General features: G+C 38.5%; 2 protein-coding genes across 2 annotated transcripts in view; both read right to left on the bottom strand.

The window, feature by feature from the left end:
- The window catches only part of pgm1 (phosphoglucomutase 1), a 16806-nt gene extending 12206 nt beyond the window's left edge, over positions 1 to 4600 (bottom strand). Inside the window, exons 1-3 of the mRNA XM_077584690.1 lie at positions 4242 to 4600; positions 283 to 445; positions 22 to 165 (exon numbers count right to left, since the gene is read on the bottom strand). Coding sequence (XP_077440816.1) covers positions 22 to 165; positions 283 to 445; positions 4242 to 4487 — 553 coding nt within the window. The 5' untranslated portion in view covers positions 4488 to 4600. The remainder of the gene's footprint in view (positions 1 to 21; positions 166 to 282; positions 446 to 4241) is intronic.
- Positions 4601 to 4958: 358 nt separating this feature from the next.
- Positions 4959 to 20489, bottom strand: efcab7 (EF-hand calcium binding domain 7). The gene is made up of 13 exons (XM_077584689.1): positions 20157 to 20489; positions 19733 to 19944; positions 19469 to 19555; positions 18284 to 18479; positions 16559 to 16647; positions 13436 to 13574; positions 12345 to 12454; positions 9895 to 10058; positions 9501 to 9634; positions 8776 to 8924; positions 8487 to 8696; positions 6606 to 6713; positions 4959 to 6473 (listed from the first exon to the last, which is right to left on the bottom strand). The coding sequence occupies exons 1-13, from the start codon at positions 20284 to 20286 to the stop codon at positions 6393 to 6395; spliced, it is 1809 nt and encodes a 602-aa protein (XP_077440815.1). The 5' UTR covers positions 20287 to 20489; the 3' UTR covers positions 4959 to 6392.
- Between the last annotated feature and the right edge of the window lie 899 nt (positions 20490 to 21388).

Raw genomic sequence — 21388 nt, 5'->3', positions numbered from 1 at the left:
AACTGTAAAGGAAAAAACTACCTGTGAAAGGCTTAAAACCCTCCACATCAAAGGTCTGCTTGCCAATCTTTGACAGATCTACTTTGAGCTCTGGGCAGATGTGATACTCCTGTAGGCCTTTGCTGATCTCAAAGATTTTGTTTGTAATGCCCTCTGGAGCAGGACCTGCAGACCGTGGAAGAGAAAGAAAATTGTAACAACTCTGGACTAATTGCAAACAATAAGCACATTTTCCAGAGTATACAGGGTACACAGGCCAAAGTTGTGCTAGTTGTTCATTACCTCCACTGGAGATGTTGTACTTGATACCAAAGTCTCCATTGGGGCCCCCCGGGTTGTGGCTGGCAGTGAGGATGATTCCACCCACTGCCTTCATCTTGCGGATCACACAAGACACGGCCGGGGTGGACATGATGCCATCCTGACCGATCACCAGGTGACCAATCTGCAAGAAGAGGCACAAATACGAATATTAAAAGGTCTGACATTGTTTTTAGGGATTTGAAGATGCTCAGTTCTTATGTACAAGGTATAGTTCACTATCAGAAGTACTGCACTCATTTAACAACGTATGTACAATGTAAAGCATTGCATCACACTAGGCGGTGTTGCTAATATTTTGGTGATAAATACATATACCGCTGTTAAGTTTTTTCTATGAAAATCGGGGGTTGGCCGCCATAAAATTAATACATAAATACAGTAATTTCTGGACTACAAGCCGCTACTTTTTTCACTTGCAGTCGACCCTGCGGCTAATACAAAGGTCCGGCTTATCCATTCGATCACACAGGGGCGCACTATCAAGGAAGCGCAAGAGCGTCAGGCAGAGCAAAACAAACCAAAGTGAGCCCAAATACTAGTGGTGTTAGAAAAAATCGATTTGGCAATATATCGTGATATTACAGCGCACAATTCTCAAATCGATTCGATATGTGGCCGAATCGATTTTTAAACATACATTTTTTTATGTGAATATTCAACAAAACGTCTTACTTAGGGTTAGGATTCACACATTAAGCATGAAAGAATGATATATTAATGGAACATTAGGCCTTAATATTTGATTTCAGTGCTGTTCAAACATGAAACAGACTGCAACCTGTTTGTTAAATGCAGTGGCTCAGTAATAAACCTGAATGTTCAGATAAATACATTTTCAAGTTTACTGATTAGTATTTTCTGAATTTGAGTAAAAAAAAAAAAAATCGCAATTTTAAATCCCACATTCCAAAAACATGCATGGCAGGTTAATTGAACTCTCCAAATTGTCCCTAGGTGTGAATGTGAGTGTGGTTGTTCGTCTCTGTGTGCCCTGCGATTGGCTGGCAACCAGTTCAGAGTGTACCCCGCCTACTGCCCGAAGCCAGCTGGGATAGGCTCCAGCACCCCCGCGACCCTAGTGAGGAAAAGCGGCCAAGAAAATGGATGGATGGATGGATGGATAAATGACAAAATAGTCCAGAAATTAGTGTAAATACAAACCCAATTTCCTATAAAGTTGTGTGTAAAAAAAACAAAAAAAACAAAGTACAATGATTTACAAATCCTTTTCAACCTACTAATTGTATAGATTACAAAGACAACATACAGATTTTTTCCCGGCTCAAATTGAGGCAGAGGTGGTATCATCCTGACTATGATGGGTGACTACCGATATCTGGTATTGGTATAGGTGCCAATACCAGTCTTATTTTAAGGTATCGGTACTCACGGCGGTGACGATACCATTATTGGCTGCCCTCCTGCGGCCCTTTTACGATTAGGGACAAGAAATTAGAAATTATATGAATACAAAGTTGCCATTAACATAATGCAATTTTAAGGAAAAATAATATATTGAGATGTATAGGTATTTCTTTAAAATCATCTGTCATTTATGGGTGGGGAATTTTATTTACTAGTGGTATCGGTATTTGGTATCAGTAGCGGTGACTACTCAAGAGTTTCGTAAAAGTGGTATCGAACATCCCTAACTCTGACCATACGCCATGACGTGCATGTATTCTGTAAATTCAACTGACTCGCTTTCATTTTTGTAGACAATTATTTTTTCTTTTCTTTTTTGTGGAGAGTAAAGACACTTGAAAATCACAAATTTATCTGTGTGAATATTTTTTAGACCAATCTCTCCCCATACCTCGTCACATTTTACTGCATTTTCACAAAAGCACTACGAAAACTCTGTCTATTCAAAACAGAAAGATTTACTTGAGGCAACACTGATGCAATTTCCCTAAACCGTCGTTTTTTAACAAGCCACTGTTGCCACAATGAAGCTTAGGGCCATCCTCTTTGTCCAAATTTGGCCATTTGTGATCGCAGATCATATTACTTTATTTTGTATACATTCATCCAATTCCTATACAGCGTGTCAGTGCAAACTTGAAAAATGTGGTGAGGTAAACTACTGCACATGAAGCTTCAGTACATTAAAGCTACTCACCATAAAAAAAATTATCAAGCTAAGGTACAGTAAAATGACCAAACTATCAAAACGGTTTCACTTGGGTAACGCCTCTTTCAAAGAAACCTAAGTTTTATTAACATAAATCAACAGTGATTACTAATCAGATAGTTGTAGATGTGGTCATTTTTCATCTATGTGTGCCCTGTGATTGGCTGGCGTCCAGTTCAGGGTGAGAGGGAAGCCATAATAATGGGCTGTACTGACAAGTTTGAGAACCCTTTGTTAGAGAATGGAAAATATGATTTATCTCACTCTTTAAGAACCCTCACCCATGGAATTTGCAATTTAAAAAAATAGGCCCTGGGTAACAGATTCTAATTAACAGTTAGTCACACATATTTTTTGTGCATTTCTGAAAAGGAATACAAGACCCTGTCATACAGTTAGATGGTGAGATGTTTGAATTGTGTCACAGTTATTTTTATGATGGCAACTTTGTATTTGTGTCATGTCTTTGCCACTAAATCCTAAATTTCTGCTGTCAGCTATTTAGCCCTAATCTTACTACATCTAAGGAGAATGTAAACTTCTAACATACAGTAGCTGACATGAACTGATTAGTGTTATGTGTGTATATGTTAGTGGTGAAAACCAACACAAGTCAGTCTACTAGTCTTATCCTCTCGCTTTGGACCTCCAACATTGTGGACAAACAAACAATCAAGTGATCAATAATTATCTATAGGATCATGTAAACCAGTGATTCCCAACCAGTGTACCGGGGCACATAGTGCGCTGTAAGAGCTCTTTAGATGTTCAGCAAGAAACTATCAAATTTCCTTTCATTGGTTATAATTTTTTTATATAATAAATAATGCTTCTTTGTTCATCTATCTATATAGGCCAGTGATGTATAGTGATAAACAGAACACATAAATGATGTACCATTATATTGCCATATAATGTATAAACTGTAATTGACATGTGTATCCACTTTGTGTGGCATTTTTTTGGTGGCGTAACGAGCTTTTTTAAGCTGTACGAATAATCAATATTATTAGCATTATTGAAATTGAGGCCCCAAAAGTCTTATTTTGCTTAGGGCCTGTTGGAGGTTAGGGCCAGCCGTGCATTTTCTGATCTGCACTGGTTGCAGCCCACATCCCCGCTCTAGTTTCGTAGTCCATATAAGTGACAAGAAACGTGACATGCCGCACGTCCCACACTGCCACGCCCCCTACCGACAAACAAGTGTTTTAGCATCTGCATTGTGGCCAAGAAGTCGAAGCATAATCTTACCACACACGCCTTTCGTTATTATGAACCACACCTAAACTTGTTTGCACTCGCTTCTGCGGCATCCTCAAAATCAAATCGAATGGTCTCGTTTTGTCACGAATGCTAAAGGTAATTAATTTCACTGCGTAAAGATCAAGGCCCAAGCCAGGCTGATGATTGGCTGACTTGAGCTGGCTATATAAACCACTTGCTGTCTGAGCGAGAAGATAACCATATTCACACATGCTTGCAAGATGTGAACCCAATTTGAAAGCCTGGCAAGTAACAGTGCGTAGTACAGCAGCAATAGAATGTAACGCTAGCTGACAGGCTTATTCGCACAAACCAAGCTGCAGTGCATTGCTTGCGTGGTTAAATGCAGCTGTCAGCTGTTAGCAAAAAAATATGTTGTTGCAAAACTTTACAATGTCGTGTAAAAGTTCCGACATTCACATATTTCTTTCTAATTCAAATGAAACTTGACTGTTAGCCCGGGTTGCTAGCTGGAGGGTAACATTAGCTCGTCTGTGCAGTTTGTTTTTCTCCCACTGACCCCGTTCGCGGCTGCAATCTGCACGATGAGCTGAATGGCGTCTTTCATGAAGAACCTGCCGTCGCCTCCTACCACCAGAGTGGCTGCCTGGCGCTCAGCTGGTTCGATGACAGAGATAATGCTCTGGATGAAGTTCTCCGCATAGTGCTGATTCTGCTGGAACACGGTCACCCTCTTCCTCAGGCCGCTGGTTCCGGGTTTCTGGTCCGTATACGGCTTGGTCTTCACCTCCGTTATTTTCACCATTTTGACAAGCCCACCCGGCAGAGCACCTTCAATGGTCCTGTGTGATCCGCTGTCTAGGGGAATGGGAGAGCCTGCGGTGGCATGGGAGGCGGGAGGGTTCCACACGTACACGTTGGACAACACCCACCTCCTCGGTTTAAAGGGCAAGGAATGAGAGACTGAAGTTACTTACTTGGCTTTCCAGGTTGAATACTGCCTGACATTAAAGATCTTCACATTCACGTGTTTAATGTATGTATATTAACTAACCAATGCAATAATAATAATACAAAAACTGTATTTTTATAATTTACACTAAATAATTTAATTAGACAAATTAATTGAAATTTAATACACATGAATAAATACTCTTAAACAATTTTAATTGGAACATTTGCAAAGTAATGCAACTAATATTACAGGACTCTTGATCAGGTAAATGCTTGGTGTGACGGATTAAAGGAGTGTAGGTAGCCCATCACAAATATGTAATAACTGTAATTCTAATGTGCATCCAGAATATTAGTGACAATATCAAATTACTGCTTTCAAGTAGTCACACTAACACTAGTACTTTTATGACAAGATTTGTTGCAAGTACAACCTTCATGCCAATGCAATTCTAGCTTTAAAAAAAACAACAAGATTGTGTGAATGCTGGTAAAGACAAGCATTTACACTATTACTATTGCTGTATGTTAGTCTATTTTTAATGCTAAGTATTCATAAAAAAAAAAAGAAAATGCCACTGGATTTTGATAGCAATGAAAGAACAATGTTTTAAGGTATTCTGCAAATTTGTAACCTTACATAACCTTTCCTTAAGGACATATAGCTATGATATACATTGATATTGTGTGATATAGTGATCAGTTATAGTCATAAGTATATTTCCTCATTTGGCATTTACAATCTGCAAGAGCACAATGAAGGTGGAAACTACAATTCCGGGTTGTAAAGCGGGTCAAGTCAATGAATATGTAGCACATAAACAAACAAAAAATTACTAAGTTATCATAAATAGAAAGTAAATAGGAACATGTTTACTATTTTTTTACATGTTTATAAATATTATTAATTGTGTAAATGTTGTAAGCCGTTCCAAAATATATCCTAAACCACTCTGCACTGTGAGTGGATGGAATGTTGAGAAATAGGCCTGAGGCCATTACGGTTTGCCTGTTGCATCATTGTGTGTTTGTTCATCATAAACAGAGCAACGTTGGACATCAGTCTTGTTATATCACTTGTCTGCAGAGTGTGATACATGAAATAAGGTTGACCTCTCATCTTTATGAAAATTAAAAATCAAGACTAAATGGAATTGGGAAGTGTGGTGTTATTTTATCAACAAATGACAAACATTCTATTTGTGATTTGATTCTTTTCAAAGAAGAAAACAGATCAGTCAAAACATAAAAAAAAAAATGAAGCATGGATTACAGTATTTACAGCAACACATAATATGGACCAACATCTCAGGTGGTAAACCAAGTCTGTTGGAAAAGGAAAAGCAGACAGTGGCATAAAATGCATCTCATATGCCAAATGACATTTAGTTAGCTAGCTCTACTGTTTCAGCAAATAAAGTCAAAGGGCAAAGAACGGTCTGTAAGATATAAATAGAAGGTCAACACTCAGCTGAAAAGGGCAAGGGCAAGTAAAGTTCAGATGGTGCAATATATATAGTATCCCCAAATAAAGCAAATGCATAATCAGATAGGAATGGTGACATCTATATACAGGAGTTATACTCTGTTGCCAATTTTAAAAGGCACCAGACATAGGAAGGAACCTACAGTATAAGGCTCTAAATACAAGATTCCTCACAGTAAGCATCATATTTAACACAGCCTATTCATTTTTTTGCAATCATCTTAAGTGTTTCAACAAACTCTTGGGTGTCACAAGCATAGAAGAGCAGCTCTATTTCGAGGGCAGTATAGTTTCCACACAGTTGTAGGTCCAGTCCCGTTTTTCACTGACGGGCAGACAATGTTGACACACCTAGTGGACAGCACATTGTCAACATCCAGTAGACATCCAAACCCACCACCAACCTCAGAATTCTTAAAGTGATTTTTAGTTGTGTGCGATTCATCGTTGATGAGTTAATAATCAGAATAGAAAATGTCCTACCATCTTAGTTCTGGCTGGCACCTCAACAGCAAACACATTCAGGCCTCGACTGCTGCAGCAGTTGCTGTTGTGCTTGTTGTTGACACGAACAGTCACTTTCTGGTTGGACTGCAGCAACAACAACAAAAACTCCCATCACTCGATGACAATTGACAATTTTATCATGCAAAACAAAACCCCAGATTAATAATGCATAAATATATTTTAATAGTTTGTTGTTAGTCACTAATAGTGTACATAGTAGTGGCCACATTAGGGTGTGCTGCGGTCGGCCACAATTCCGCCAACGGCCCAGTCCCACTGGAGGACAATTATTCCATTTCCATGGTGACAACCGGCGACCTCAAGTCCACGCAGCAAGCACTGTGAGGGGGACTGAGCAGTGTGAATGAAGCATTCCCCAGCTGCTTCTCAATTTACGCTATATTACCCAGATATTTAATTTTTTTTAATCACCTGTACTCCTCCATGGTGATGCCGCATAAACTCGCAGCTGCAAGACGGTACTGACCAATGTGGGTGTATGTGGTTGTGTGTTCTTTGAACCCAAATTTTTTTGCAAACCCCATGAAAGGATATCAAAGATTATACAAGAAAAAAAACCTAAGGCATGGCACCTTTAACACATTTATATGGAGCAAATGAATAATGCATTATAAAAAAAAATTCTATTCTTGATTTTTTTTTGTTGATTTCAAATGTCTGCTCCACACTTCAGCCCATTTATCAGTAGTATAGTGAAAGTGAGAGTGAATATTTACTCTGCAAGCCAAATTGCGCCAGTAAAAGTTTAGGATAGGAGCCAATGTGCTCCTAGGAAAAAGAAGCGAAGCCCTGCCTCTGCTGTCCATTAGAATTACCAATAAATATACATTTTAAGAAGGGTAATTCCCTGTACTGGCTGTAGTAGAAATACTCTAAAGCCTCGTTTCCACCGTTGGTATCTACTCTACTCTACTCTACTCTACACTGTACTGTACTCTGCAAAAGCCCCGTCTCCACCAACAAATCTACCCGGCTCTACTCTACTCTACTCACTTTTTCGGGTACCTGCTCCTTCGTGGTTAAAAAAAAAAAGTAGCCAAGTTCCAAAACGTGACATAATTACTTTGGACAATGATTGGTTCGAGACACGTCGTCATCAATGTGCAGCTGTGCAAACCACCACCCCGGGAAAATCACCATTGGGATAAATCCGTTGGGGTGCCCGGTGGGCCTGCCGTGCCCCGTTCTGCTGCGTTGGGCTTGGGGTGCGGGCCGTATTGGGGTGGGGGGCGCTCCTGGCTCCTGGGATTGCTCTCCGGCCGGTGGCACCTGCGGGTCCCTGGGGTTGTGCCTTGGCGCTGCCGCAGCCTGGGGGGCCCTGGGGGGCTCTGGGGGGTTGTGCTTGCTCTGTCCTGGGGGTCAACGGCTCCCCTCTTTGGTGGAGGTTTTCGTGCATGCCAGATCCACCACACCAGCATCTACCGAAATTCAAACACAATCTGCTTCTTCCTCTGGTCGTTGAATCAGTGGAGGCTGATGTCTGTGGATCTCACTCTGCTTCATCTATCCTTCCTTCCTTTCCTCAGTGTTTCCTTTGGTCTCTTGAGGTCTCCCTAATTTGTTGGAATTTATATACTTCTGGGGTTGGTGAAAAATTCTGGTTGGTAGCCCGGCGGGTAGTAGGTGATGTCTGGTCGGTGCTGGATTTCACTTTTCTTTTTTTCTTTCTTTGATCCTTCCTCGGGTCTCCTGACAATTTCACGACTAGCTGGATTCTGAAGTATTCGGTTTAGGTGAACGGTATGGGATTTTTAATAGGTTTTAGGTGATTTAATGAGCGCACACTCACACGCACGCACATATGCACACACACACCCGCAAATATTTGTCATCTACCTTGTTGACGATGAGGGAGGATATCCTGTGTTCTCCCCTGTAGGTGTAGATGAGCACATTGTCCTGTCCTTTTAGTTGTGTGGCTGCTCCCTCTAAAGTGATCGATTTCTGCACGGCCTGGTTCAGAATTTTGGACCCAGATTCCAGTCTGAGAGGCTGAATCGATGGCTGTGTGCTCTCACAATGTATGTCTATCTGGAATGGGCAAGCCTGATGACATAGGATTTCCTTTTAGGAAAGAAAAGCCTGCAAATGTCATTCATGTACATTTTTTTAAATGAATAAGAACCTCGACTAGCTCCAGCATACGGTTGTAGCCCACGGTTTCGACGAGGGTCCACAGGTCATCAGCGTCTCCATCTTTTTCTGTTGCCACCATCAGATTGAGCTCCATGAAGCCCTGTTTTGTCAGCTGGTTCTCTCTCATGTCAAAATTCTCTGTGGACACAAAATAGAGAGTTTAGAGAGAGTATTCACACTATTACTGTGCAACAATTTGCAACTTAACCATACAAACTGTTAAACTGCAGAGAAATATGACATTCTTAAAGACTTCACTTGCATATTTGCAGTTAATTTGTTCATTTGGCAAAGATTATTCTGAGTCTGAGATTAAAAATGCAACATCACTGCATTAAGATGGAAAATCATTATCTTGCCTCTGAATCTGAATAAAAAAGCAGGGTGAGTTATTTTTTTTAGCCCAAGTCAAATGTGTGGTTATAAAATACAGTACATTATTTGACTTTCAGTGTTACTTATTATTATTGAAGATCAAACAAATGATTTATTTGATGCCGTGTGAACATGAGTGTCAAAGTGTGATTTGTTTGTTTGTTAATGCAGTCTAGTGGGCATATTAATTGTGATGTTTATCATCGTGGGAATATGGTTTGTCAGTGCAACATCTAAAGGAAGTTCAATTTATCAGACTCTTCCCCATATATACTTGACACAATATACAAATATACCCTTATATGAACATTATGAATAAGTGATTTTAACTAGTTGTACCTTTGCAGATGGCCCACATCCCCATCTTGCACTCCTCTCCGCTGATCATCAGCTCCAAGAAGTTGTATTCCTCAAGACTGAGCAAACCATTCCCATCCAGGTCTATCATGTCAAAGATCTCCGATAGTGCCTCCCTGTGACACATTATGGCATTACTGCACTACTGATGCTGTATTTTTTAAATAATTTGCAGAGGCAGCATTGAAGCAGTCAAACAACAAAAAACAACTAAGACATCAATAATTAAAGTACACATGCAATACAATTGTTTCACAAATACTAACTACTGTATTAAACCAGATACCGTTACTCATTTATATGGAGTCTGAATACTTCAAAGTACTACTACATACTACAAAGTTCACAATCTTAATAAACAAGCAAACACACTTACCGAAAATCACTGGTGAGGTCGAGTTCTCCGCTGTCTGTCTTGTAGACAAGTTTTATGGATTTTTTAGAGACATTCTTTCTGCTCCTTTTCTTTAATCTGCAGCCACTGGAGAAAGGCAGTAGGTAGTACGTCCCAGCTTTCAGTTCACCTCTCCAAATGTACTTCTGTAAATCACATTTTTACATGCCACACAATGAAATGGGCTGACAAAGACTGCTACTGCTATATTGTATTTAACGGAAATTGTCACATTCTAAAGGATCCCAGTTTGTATCCAGGCTTGGACCATTCTGCGTGGCGTTTATAGCTTCTACAGGTACTTTTTCTCAAGACATTCTGGATTCCTTTTAATTCCAAACATATGCTTAAATGAACACTCAATAGAGTGAATAGTTGTCTATTAGTATTTGATATGACTTTTGGTTTGGACTGAGCTCGTTACAAGTTAGAGAATCTCACAAACTGCTATTTGTGCAGAACTGCACAAGGCGGTCCCTTTATGTTATGTTCTGCTTGATTTTTTTTGTTTTTGTTGTTAATAATTATAATAATAATTAAAATAAAAAAAACAGGGCGGCACAGTGGCTGACTTGTTAGCACGTCCGCCTCCCAGTGCAGAGGACGTGAGATCGAGTCCGGGCTTCGGCCTTCCTGTGATAGGCTCCAGCGCCCCCCGCGACCCTTGTGAGGACAAGCGGTTAAGAAAATGGATGGATGGATGGATGGATAAAAAAAAAAAACTCGGCAAACGTCCCAGGGGAGGTGTGGGATATTGATCATGTTCCGCCTCCAGTAATGAGATGGCCTTCTGGAGCTGTGGCCTTAAAGTGGTCTAGTGATGGACAAATTAAGCACTTGTGATATTTTTGACTCCTCTATGGTGCTCTTAGTTTAAAGATAAAGGCTAGTGCAATGAAAATTTAAGCAATTTCCATTTCACTAGCATATTTAAACCATGAGTGTCATCTAGAGGAGTCAACAAATATCGCAAGTGCTTCATGAAGCTTCATTTGTCCATTACTAGGTCAGTGCCTGTTGTGGCAGCAATCGCTGAACCTGTTGGCAGACACCGGCAGTGAGGGATGCCAACAGGCTTAAGAAGGAGTCTTATCAGGCTTTTGTGGCCTGTGGCACTTCAGAAGTAGCTGATTGATAACGGCTGGCCAAGGAGACAGCAGCCTTGGCGGTCGCCGTGGCATATGGAGGAGTACAGTGTGGCCATTGAAAAAGTGCTGCTGACCTTGACTCAGGACGTTTCAAATTGGTGGGGAGACTACTTTGAAGACCAACACGCCTTCCCATGAGGAAGTAGGATAAATCAAAGTAAATTATTACGAAGATGTTTTCAAGATTAGAACGCATGAGGGTGAATAAAAAAAATCCTGCACGTTGCTCTACAGCACACACTCGCTTTTGTTTTTGGCTGTCACATAATCACGATCAGCAGATCTACTTGTTCGATTGATTTTTACACATGTTGGTTTCATCTGATAAAAATGGCCGCTCCTAGCACAATTTAACATGCACATTACCATCGATGATTTAGCACACTGCAGATTAGTCATGGCTTGAAAACCTTTCCTTTAAAATGAAGCAGTGCACAAAGTGGTGGATAAATGGTTCAGGGATGTGATTTGACCAAAGTGAAATTATCTGAAAATTTAGCCGGGGGTCTGGGGGCCCCTGGCACCCAGCTAGGTCCAGGAGCTCATGGGTTTTCCGTGTTTTTAAGTACTTTCAATGCACTCACATGACAAAGAAATAGACAAAACAACAGCATAAATTTTCAATGTATATTGAACTATCCCATATAAAATGGCAGTTTTAGTCAACTCAAAATCAGTCACATTCAAAAACATTGGACTGCCTTTGCTTTTAAAAACTATCACTGAGAATATCATCATATCTAACTAATGTGATTACTAAGTTAACACATAAATAATGTTGAAGAGTTCAAATTTCATGAACAAATAATTGTATCATGACCAAATGAAAAGTAACTCATATTAGAGCATACCACAAATGTCTTTGTTATAGCAGTAGATGTTATCTGTCGGAGTCATGTGCATACACAATGAACTACTAAAAAAAAAAAAAAATCGAATTTTTTTTTTTGGGGGGAGATAAAAAAAGCGGAATTCCGCGAATTAGCGGAAAAATCACATCCCTGATGGTTGTATGACCAGCCATCTCAGAAGGAATTCACAACTTAGTAAACCGCTCGAACAAGCGCATCGAAAAGGATGTGGAATAAGTAGAAAAATTATGTATTTCTTTTACTCTTGTGTTAGTGCAGACAATTGTTGACTTATGCTCGTTGACCTTTTTCTTCACAAACACAGAGGCTGAAATATTAAAAAAAAAAACTGCCTGTATCATCAACACACAAGAACTAAGTCGGGAATGATTTACATTTTACGTGAATATGAAATGACCCAATGTCAACCTACTTTTTTGTCCTTTGCACCAGTGAAACACATGAGTGTTGACTCTTCTTCAGTATCACCAGCTAACATCACAAAAAGTGTGGTGTCCACGTTCATCCAGGGGGACTGCTTGTCTTAACAACAAAGCAGAAGAGATAGAAATGTTAACACTATTTAGAGAAAACATTAATTCATTAGAAGCTAAAGAATATATCTTAACCAGGGGTGCCAATAATTATGGAGGGCAGTGTACAGTTACAGCTATATTTGGTTAATGAAGCGACCCCTTGTTTCTTCGGTTTCCTGTTCATTTTAAATGCCTAGCAAAACTAAAGGTACATTTGTTGGGACCAAAATGTCAATGAAAACAAAAACGGCTCATTAGAGTTGAATTTAAGAGCTGATCGAGACATTTTCCAAAGGAAAGAAAAAAACTTGATAATGACCAAAATTATTTCTTAAAGTGCAACTTAACCCCCTACCAGAATTTTGCTCCACCCCTCACTAATATTTGAAAATGGCGCTCAAATGGGGCATTGCCTGGAGGACCGTTGAGGCTTGTACAAGGTACACCACAGTGGCAGAGCAACTATGTCAGATTCACAAAGTGACGCATTCATCCAGAGGACAAACAGCCAAAATTGTGTTTACCCCAGTGTTTAACCTAAAGATGGCGCCACACAGACGTTTTTTGCCCCAGATTCAAGCTTTCAATAAACATGCACTAAAATGCCTAGATAATGACCAGGAAATGCAGCCAGCATTATTAGACACCCGTTTATACAGTTTATCATCTTAAAAAAGTTGATTTGGGATTGAATTGCACTTAAAATTCTTACATACTATAAATAACAATGGCCTTGTACTGCCACAAACGGTGCTTTTTTTTTAGCATTTTATGTTTTCATTTGTGTCAGTTCGTCACTTTATACACTTTTTGACACACTAGACATGAAAATGAGCAAGAAACTTGAGTCAGGGAATTTTCTGTGGTTAAAAAGTAGAAAGTCCACATATCAATGTAATGGGAGATGGTTTACAGGTTAATACTGCACCATATGTAGTCCATTGACATTGTAAGGCACACATTGTGACTAATGAAACAGTATTCGTACCAGCTCTTTGGTTGATGCTAATAGGCTGGATGCTTAAGTTAACACTGGAAGTCTCTGGCAAGTGCAGCTGGTACTGAATTGAGCTGATGGTTCCATCCTCTTCCAGGAAGAAACATCCCCTCGTGCAACTGTGATGCCACTGTTGGGACAATCAAGCAAAGAATTAATTGAAACAATTTGGCTAATTTGTTTCATTGAATAAAGATAATTAGCAACATCTTATTATGTGTAGTTATATGTTGATGTAGGAGAATACATTTGTACAATAAGTACATTACATTCATTAGAAACATAAATTTTGTCCATTCCGGTTGTAACTACGTGTATACCATTAGAAGGTTGATGCAATAAATACATTACATTAACAAATGTGGAAGACAAATGTTCATATAGAGTAATTATTGTGTTGTGGAATCAAAGAGTCTGCATAATTCTCGGCATACACCATTTCTGGCATGGGCAACTTTATTTGGTGGAGGGGGCCACTCAGGGGCCACATAAGACCATAGACTTGTATGACCAAAATATTTAAAATATGGACAATATATGTGCATATTTGCAAATATATTTCATTTTTCATACATTTCTTAATGCATGTATAAAAGATCCACTATCCTAACCTATCAACAAAAGGGTTTGATGAAAACAATAAAAATACCACATCCTGTGATTTTGTTTCCAATGAAAAAAGCTTTCTTGGATAAAAATTGAAGGACGGCACAAAACTGTTGAACAGCAAACCAAAATTGAGTGCAAGAACTCACTCTGTGCATTTTTCCCCCACAAAGTTAAACTCTCTCAATTTTTTAATATTATTGAGGTATTAAGTTTGTCCTGCATATTGTTCCAAATCCACAAAAGGTAATTATTAGGCATACTCATGTTGTGTAGACCCGGTGTAAGTGCAAGTAAGCCATTGCTCCCAGCTAGTGGTGATTGATAATATTACAACTTAAAACTACACTTCATGCATATTCACAGTTTGGCCCCCGCAAATTTGATTACTTGTTGATTTTTCTTTTTTTTTGTTGTTGTTGTTTGCTTTTTGAAGCATTTTTGGTTTGGAAAAAAAATGGGAGCCACTCAGAGTGTGTACGCCACCAAGAACTAAAGGGGGAAGAAAATATAGAGTTGCTACCTGGAGGGTAGCTTTGAACAGAATATTTCCTTTAATAAATGAAATCACCATTTAAAAATGGTATCTTTGCTTGGGTTATCTTTGTGGGATATTAATATTTGTTTGATGATCTTAAAACAATAACATGGGAGGAAAAATAACGAAGAAGAATGTGAATAATTTTTCATATCTCTATATAACAGCTTCCACTCTTCAAGTAAGATGCGGCTCTGTGAGGTCTAAGGCAACTCATTGTGGCAAAATGGAGATCATATATTTTCTGTTCTAGTTCATCCCAAAGGTGTTTGATTTATTCAAGCATTCCTTCATTGACAATGCTCTTCTGTAGACAAAAGGGACTTTCCCAGACTGTTCCCAAAAAGTTTGAAGCATATGATTGCTCCAAAATTAAGAAGAATTAAGATTGAGGGGGAACACAGGCATCACAATTATTTCATTGACAAAGAGGTTTGTCTTAATAATTGTGCTTCAACGTGTTCTACTGCAACAAGTAAGGCTGGCAGCCTATATTGTTATATTCATGTTCATCCAGAGGAGGGCAGACATGTTACACATTTTTAGAGCTCTAAAAAGTGAGCTTACTTTGTTCAGTGTACAGTCAATGTCAGTTTTTTTTTGTACCATCTGCTCACTGTCCAAACAAAGAATGACACACACATCAGTATAATTTATTTGTCTTTCTGCGCATTCATGTTGAATTTCAAACAAATCACTTTTCTTCCGCAGAGAAAACATTAACTAAATGTCAAAAGACAAACAAGGATTCATAAATATTACCAAATTAGACTGTTTATTGTTTAAAGTGCCCAAGGGTCTAAAACTGAAAACGAAATGTCACTAAAGTTGAATGGTCGCCAATATACAATACGGAGGGCAATGACACAAGGCAAACCTCAGACTAATACCAGCTACACTTTACACATGAGAGACAAAATTCATAGAAAAATGATTATGTCAAATCACAACACTGTCATGAGACAGATGAAGCAATGTGGCCATTACACATTTTCCCTTTGACACAAAACAAACCAGCTGAACTAAAGCCAGAAGAGTGAAAACAAACATGCAGGATAGCAACCCTTACTTACAATTGAGCTTTCATTATCCCCACTAGTGTAATTTCATGTTGCATTCTGTACATGCTGTTAAAACATTTTCATGCAAAAATAACCAGGTATTATAAACACATCTTATTAAGTGCATCTGTCATTAGCGGGCAGTGGACAGTTTATCCATCCATCCACAACACCGAGGAACATTTTTTTGGGGGAGGCAGTGTTGTTGAGTTAGATTTTTATGCTGGTTGAAAACTAAAACTAAAAATGCTAATTCCAAAATTGCAGTCATTTTTTTCTCCTAGCATGTCAAATTTTTTTTTGTTTTACCCCCCAGATAGGCAAAATGCCATGTAAGAAGAGCTGATTATACGACTGGACTTATCTACAGCTACATGGCAACTTGTGCAGGCAGTCACAATTGAGACGGTGAGTGAGGTGAAAGGTGAGGGCTGCTCCCAATAGGTCAGTGCTACTCCTACTAGCATATCAGGAATTCAATGGTAGTAGCCATATCCTTAAACATTGCGGTCATGTCTGTTTCTTTCATATTTCATTGTTTGTCAACAATATAATTTTTTTTTATAGTACATGTCTTTATGTCAAGTATAGTATTTTCAGATTTTCTAAGAAACGGAGATCTACAGTTCAAAAACTTGATGTGACAAGAGAAAACCTGAGATCAGTTTTGGATTCCACAGCCAAAAATTTGTTAAAAACAGGCGTCAGACCTAACTAAAAAAAAATGTTGTACCCGCTATCATAAGAAGATTATTACAAAATGTGCCTTTAGAAAAATAATATTGATCCACTTTTTAAGGATATCATACTAGTAGGGTTTCAACTATTTCAGTTGCCTTATTTAGTCCAAGGATTGTTAGCAGCTGATGACGTTACCTGCTAACAAACAGGCACTAGTATTTTACTGACCTTGCTGATGCTGGACGTTGCAGCAACTGAGTTCGACAGAGAAGATCTTCTACTGAGTGCAGATGAAGGACGGGAAGATGGTCGGCTGTCTGAATACAAACACAAACCTTCTTACTCATCTGCTCCCAAAAACGTATGAATATGTTCTATTTTAAATATTACCATATCACCAAAAACACATTTATGCATTTTTTTATGCTAGAGAATACAAAAGGCTTTGATACAGCCTCTGAACTGTAGAGAAAGCTTAAACCAATGGTAGTTATTACAAAAAACGGTTCAGCAGGTGGCAGCAGAGTATAAGAGATAAACCAAGGCCATGTTGCAACAAGCTCTTTTTCCCAGTGTTTTCAACAGGTTTATGAATAATGATACAACTTAGCTACATTCTAATGTAATTGCTGCAAAACTGAAACAGATAGAAATTCACTTTTTTTCCTAATGAGAGAAGAGACTCTAATCTTTGTTTTGGTAGGTTCCATGTTTTTATAGCAATAGAACACAATATTCTGTGGGCCTTGCCAAATCAGTCAAAATCCAGTAAAACAGTCAGCGGAGCGAAGAGGGTTGCTTCAGTGAAAATGGCTGGGAGTAAATGAGTTAAACAACTATCCAATTTTAACAGAGGAGAAACAATAAAGAACAAAAAAATGAGATACTAAGATCAAATGGAAAAGGTTTTATTTTTTCAATCAATGTAAGTACGCTTTCAATGTTAACCAAAAGCTTGCATGACAGCATGTTCAACTTGATGCTGTATATTATGATAATTGAATGTAATCAATATTCCTCACTTTTTATAGATTGTTTTCCCCATAGAGGACAATATTTAACTTAACAAATCAATTTTTTGTGTGCATTTAGATAGCAATTTAACATGGATCAAACCCTCTAGTCTATTTTTAAGAATTTTAAGTAAAAAGCCTAAACACACTGACAAATGTAGCTCCAAATGAGCAACCCAAACTGTTTTCAAGCTGAAAGAACAACACATTCATTCACATGTGCAACAGAGAAGCATTTGGTGTCAGCTCCTTATTAAAATGTAACAGGGATCAATCAATATGTGGGAGAGGCACAATAATGTGATAATCCTGACTACTGTGCGGGAACTCATTTATTTTTGCAGTCGCGGTTGGTCTGGGTCCTCCTCCTGACCACCTTCAAATCCCTCATCCTCTCCCCAGTGTATAGTAGTGGGATCCTCCGAATCAATAACATGAACATAGACTGACCACTTAGATCAATCCCATCTATCTTCATATTACTTTAGCAGGGTCTCTGTCTAGGTTTCTACCCTGTTTTGTACAATACTGATGGTTTTACCTCTTAGGCTTGAGTTTGTAGCTGCATAATAAACCTGTAAAAACACATCTTTTTAGCCAAAGTCTGTGGCTCTCTCGGGTGTAAATGAGCGTTTGTCAATCTGCTAATGGCAGAAATGATTACCCAAATCACAGTGCTTCACACTTCCTTCCCTACAAACAAGCAGCTCTAATTGTGTGGCTCTCCTGATGAATGAACTGTCCTAATGAGGTGATTTGTCAAAGGGGAGTGAAAAATTGATCGATAAGAGAGCTATTAAATTCTCACAATAAGGCGGCGATGTGTATTGGGCCAGTTGGTGTGAATGGGTGTGCATCTAAAACGCAAAGTAAATCAACAGACGACAAGGCCACAAATTTTGAGCCTTTGATACAAACAGATTAAAAGTTATTCGACTACCTTTCCGAAGTGTGATGTCTGGATCTGACCAGGTTGTTTCTGGAGGCTGAGATGGAGTTGCTGATGTCATGGAGGGTTTTGGAGGGCTGTCTGTATGGCTGCCAAAGTTTTGTCTCTTCAGCTTGGCATCAGACTGGAGCTTCACCAAAGAGGCCGTCTGGCATTTCTCTGTAGTGGACACGAGCTGTCTACAAAACTGACAGAAATAGGAGGACAAGCACATTAACAAGTTGAGGATGGCAAGCACACAATTTGAAATTGAATTACCTTTAGATTGCTGTGTTAACCAGCACGTTGACAACTTAATGTCATGTTTTAAAATGTTTTGTGTGCTTGAAGTTGAAGCACAGATAGCAAAGAACTAAAATCATCAGTCATGAATTATTATATATATATTTTTGGTGTGTGTGTATTTTATACACCACGCGGCATGCGCACATTACATTGGTTGACAATGTAATGTGCAGCATATAACCCATTTGGACCATCTCTAGTTACACCAGAAGGACGAGCACAATGGCCATTCAATTGATGCAGTGTGACAAAAACTGTTCATTTAATTCTATTCAATTATGTATTTACTGTATGTTTTATAAAGTACAATATTATGGAGTAATATTTTTCCTCAATAAAACACACATTACAAAATAGTTGTTTTTTATGGATGGCTAGAACAGATTAATGGATTTCTGTTATTTTCAGTGGGAAAAGATGATTTCCAATATAAGTGTTTTAAGTTATGACTGTGGTCACATAGCAAAGTAAACTCATATCTCAAGGCACCACTGTAAGTGTTGGATCTCACAGAGTTAATTAACATCTCAGCGCTAGTCAACATTTACTCTATTTCCTACAGAACCAAAAGAAGAACCCATATTTTTGATGCATGACAAATGTTCTTGTAAATATATAAAATATACAATAAAACTATTGAATTATATCCCTATTGATGTCTTTTAATGTTTTTCTGAGAAACAAAATTGGATGCACTTCGATGTTTTTTTTCTTTTATGTAGATGTCATTGGCAGCTATCAACAACACACAAATCAAAATACTTGTATATGACAGATTCATAAACTGCACAAATCACAATTTTATAGCTTTGGACACACAAAGGCCAGAACATGTCTTGGGAAACAGGCAGATTGAAAAGACGTATCCAGTTTCCACATATGCGCACTTACCTCTGCATAGTTAAATTTGTCATCCTGGTTGATGTCGCCTAGTGAGAAAATGGCTTTTACCTCTTCAGGTGTCATTTTATCTCCGTCCTGTAAGGTTTAAAATATTTAACTGTCAAAACATCACATTTTAAATATTAAAACATTATAACACCGAAGTATTATTTTATACTGTATAAAATTGGTCTAAAAGTCAAGTTATTTATTTTTTTGTTATCACAAAAGATGTGCATATCTAATACAAAAAATGCAAATGTAGTAACTCACAGTTGTAAGGAGTTGTTGCACTTTGCTGTGAGTGATGTAGCCATCTCCATTTGCATCTAGCGTTTGGAAAATTCCCATAAGCTCATTGTTATCACTTTTCCACTCCCTTTTCAGTATGTCACAGAAATCGTCAAAGTTCATGTGTGTTGTTCCTGGGTTCCAGTATTTATCAAGAGTGGCTTGGGATGGATTTCTACCAGCTAACTGGAGAACTAGGGGGGAAAAAATGATGAAAGTGCATGAAGAAACCTTTCCAACATAAGTAGACATCAAGTTTGAGGAACTAGTCACTTAAACATCTTAAATTAAGACTTGGAAATTGAAAATATAGGAAGTAGACAATTAGTCCCTGCATGGTGTGATCCTGATTTTGAGAAAAGGCTATGTTATTGAAAAGGGTTGCGAATATTTTGAAAAGCCTTACCTCGACATAACTCCTGCTTCGAGGAGATATTTGTCAGACTAGATCTGAACACACTGAGGAAGGCGGCTCTGCACTGCATGTAGAAAGTCTCCTCCTCATCGGGAGCCTCCGGTGAGACCAGGTAAGACATCTTCAGAATATGTTCATAAGATGATCTTGATATTTAGCAAGTGGTTAATATTCGCCCCCTCTGTCCCAGAACGACGCATTCAAACTACATTGTTTGTAGATGTATATATTCATCAACAAGTGGACTCGTTAATATTAAATTAGGTTATGTAGCAACCTAGAAAATAACACCGTTGACTGTCTGCCTGTTGCTAAGTCAACAACGACGAGTTTGGTGTTCACCTCTAAACCACACGGAAGAAACAAACGTCAATGTACGGAACTACACTGTACACGCTAGATTGTCCTCTTTTGCATCCCCAAAAATAAAATGAAATCAAACTTAAACACGTGGTATGTGACGTTAAATGTACATAGTCTGTTTTTTAATCATTGTTGTAACATGAACGATTAAAAAGTTTAGTTTTCCCTCGGGCTCGGGCTCTCGGTGCCTAGCTATGGCTCCTTGCCTGGATTTGCAATGCACATTCCGGAGCTATAGATGGTGCTAATTTACCAAAAACAAGGATTCCAATTTGGAAACAAACAACCACAAATCAACGAACATGCAAGCGATAACTCTTCTGCGCGGAAAATACCGTAAATACTGTCAAATGAATTAATTTAGGAACGCTATATTGGCCCAGCCCCCCAGCCTTTAAAGGAACTAGATCTAATGTTATTTTAAGGTCTGTCTGTCTTTGTGTCTGTATGTATGTATGTATGTATGTCTGTATGTATGTATGTATGTATGTATGTATGTATGTATGTATCTATGTATCTATGTATGTACTGTAGCTGCATATTGATTCCATAACTTGGGCTGTGCTATCGGCTGAAAAATGCACAAGGGATATGGCCACCAGAAACATTTATATTTGAATTTGAATCACTTAACTTGAATGATTTCATTGAAAAACTAAATTGTTATTACATACATTGAGTTTGTATTGTTTTAATTAGAATCATTGCAATGAAAAATTGTGTTAAATCATCAATTAACTACAGCTTATCACATTTTTAGGAAGCCGATGTTCACTAACCAAAACAAAGCCTGATTAACCCTAGACCTGTCAAGAAATCGCTTAGAACTTGTCTGACAAAATGAAGTCAGCCATAAGATC

This window comes from Vanacampus margaritifer, chromosome 13, assembly GCF_051991255.1.
Source record: "Vanacampus margaritifer isolate UIUO_Vmar chromosome 13, RoL_Vmar_1.0, whole genome shotgun sequence".
In the NCBI taxonomy this organism is placed as follows: Eukaryota; Metazoa; Chordata; class Actinopteri; order Syngnathiformes; family Syngnathidae; genus Vanacampus; species Vanacampus margaritifer.
The sequence above is the reverse complement of the archived record's forward strand: the minus strand, read 5'-3'. Positions and strand labels throughout refer to the sequence as shown.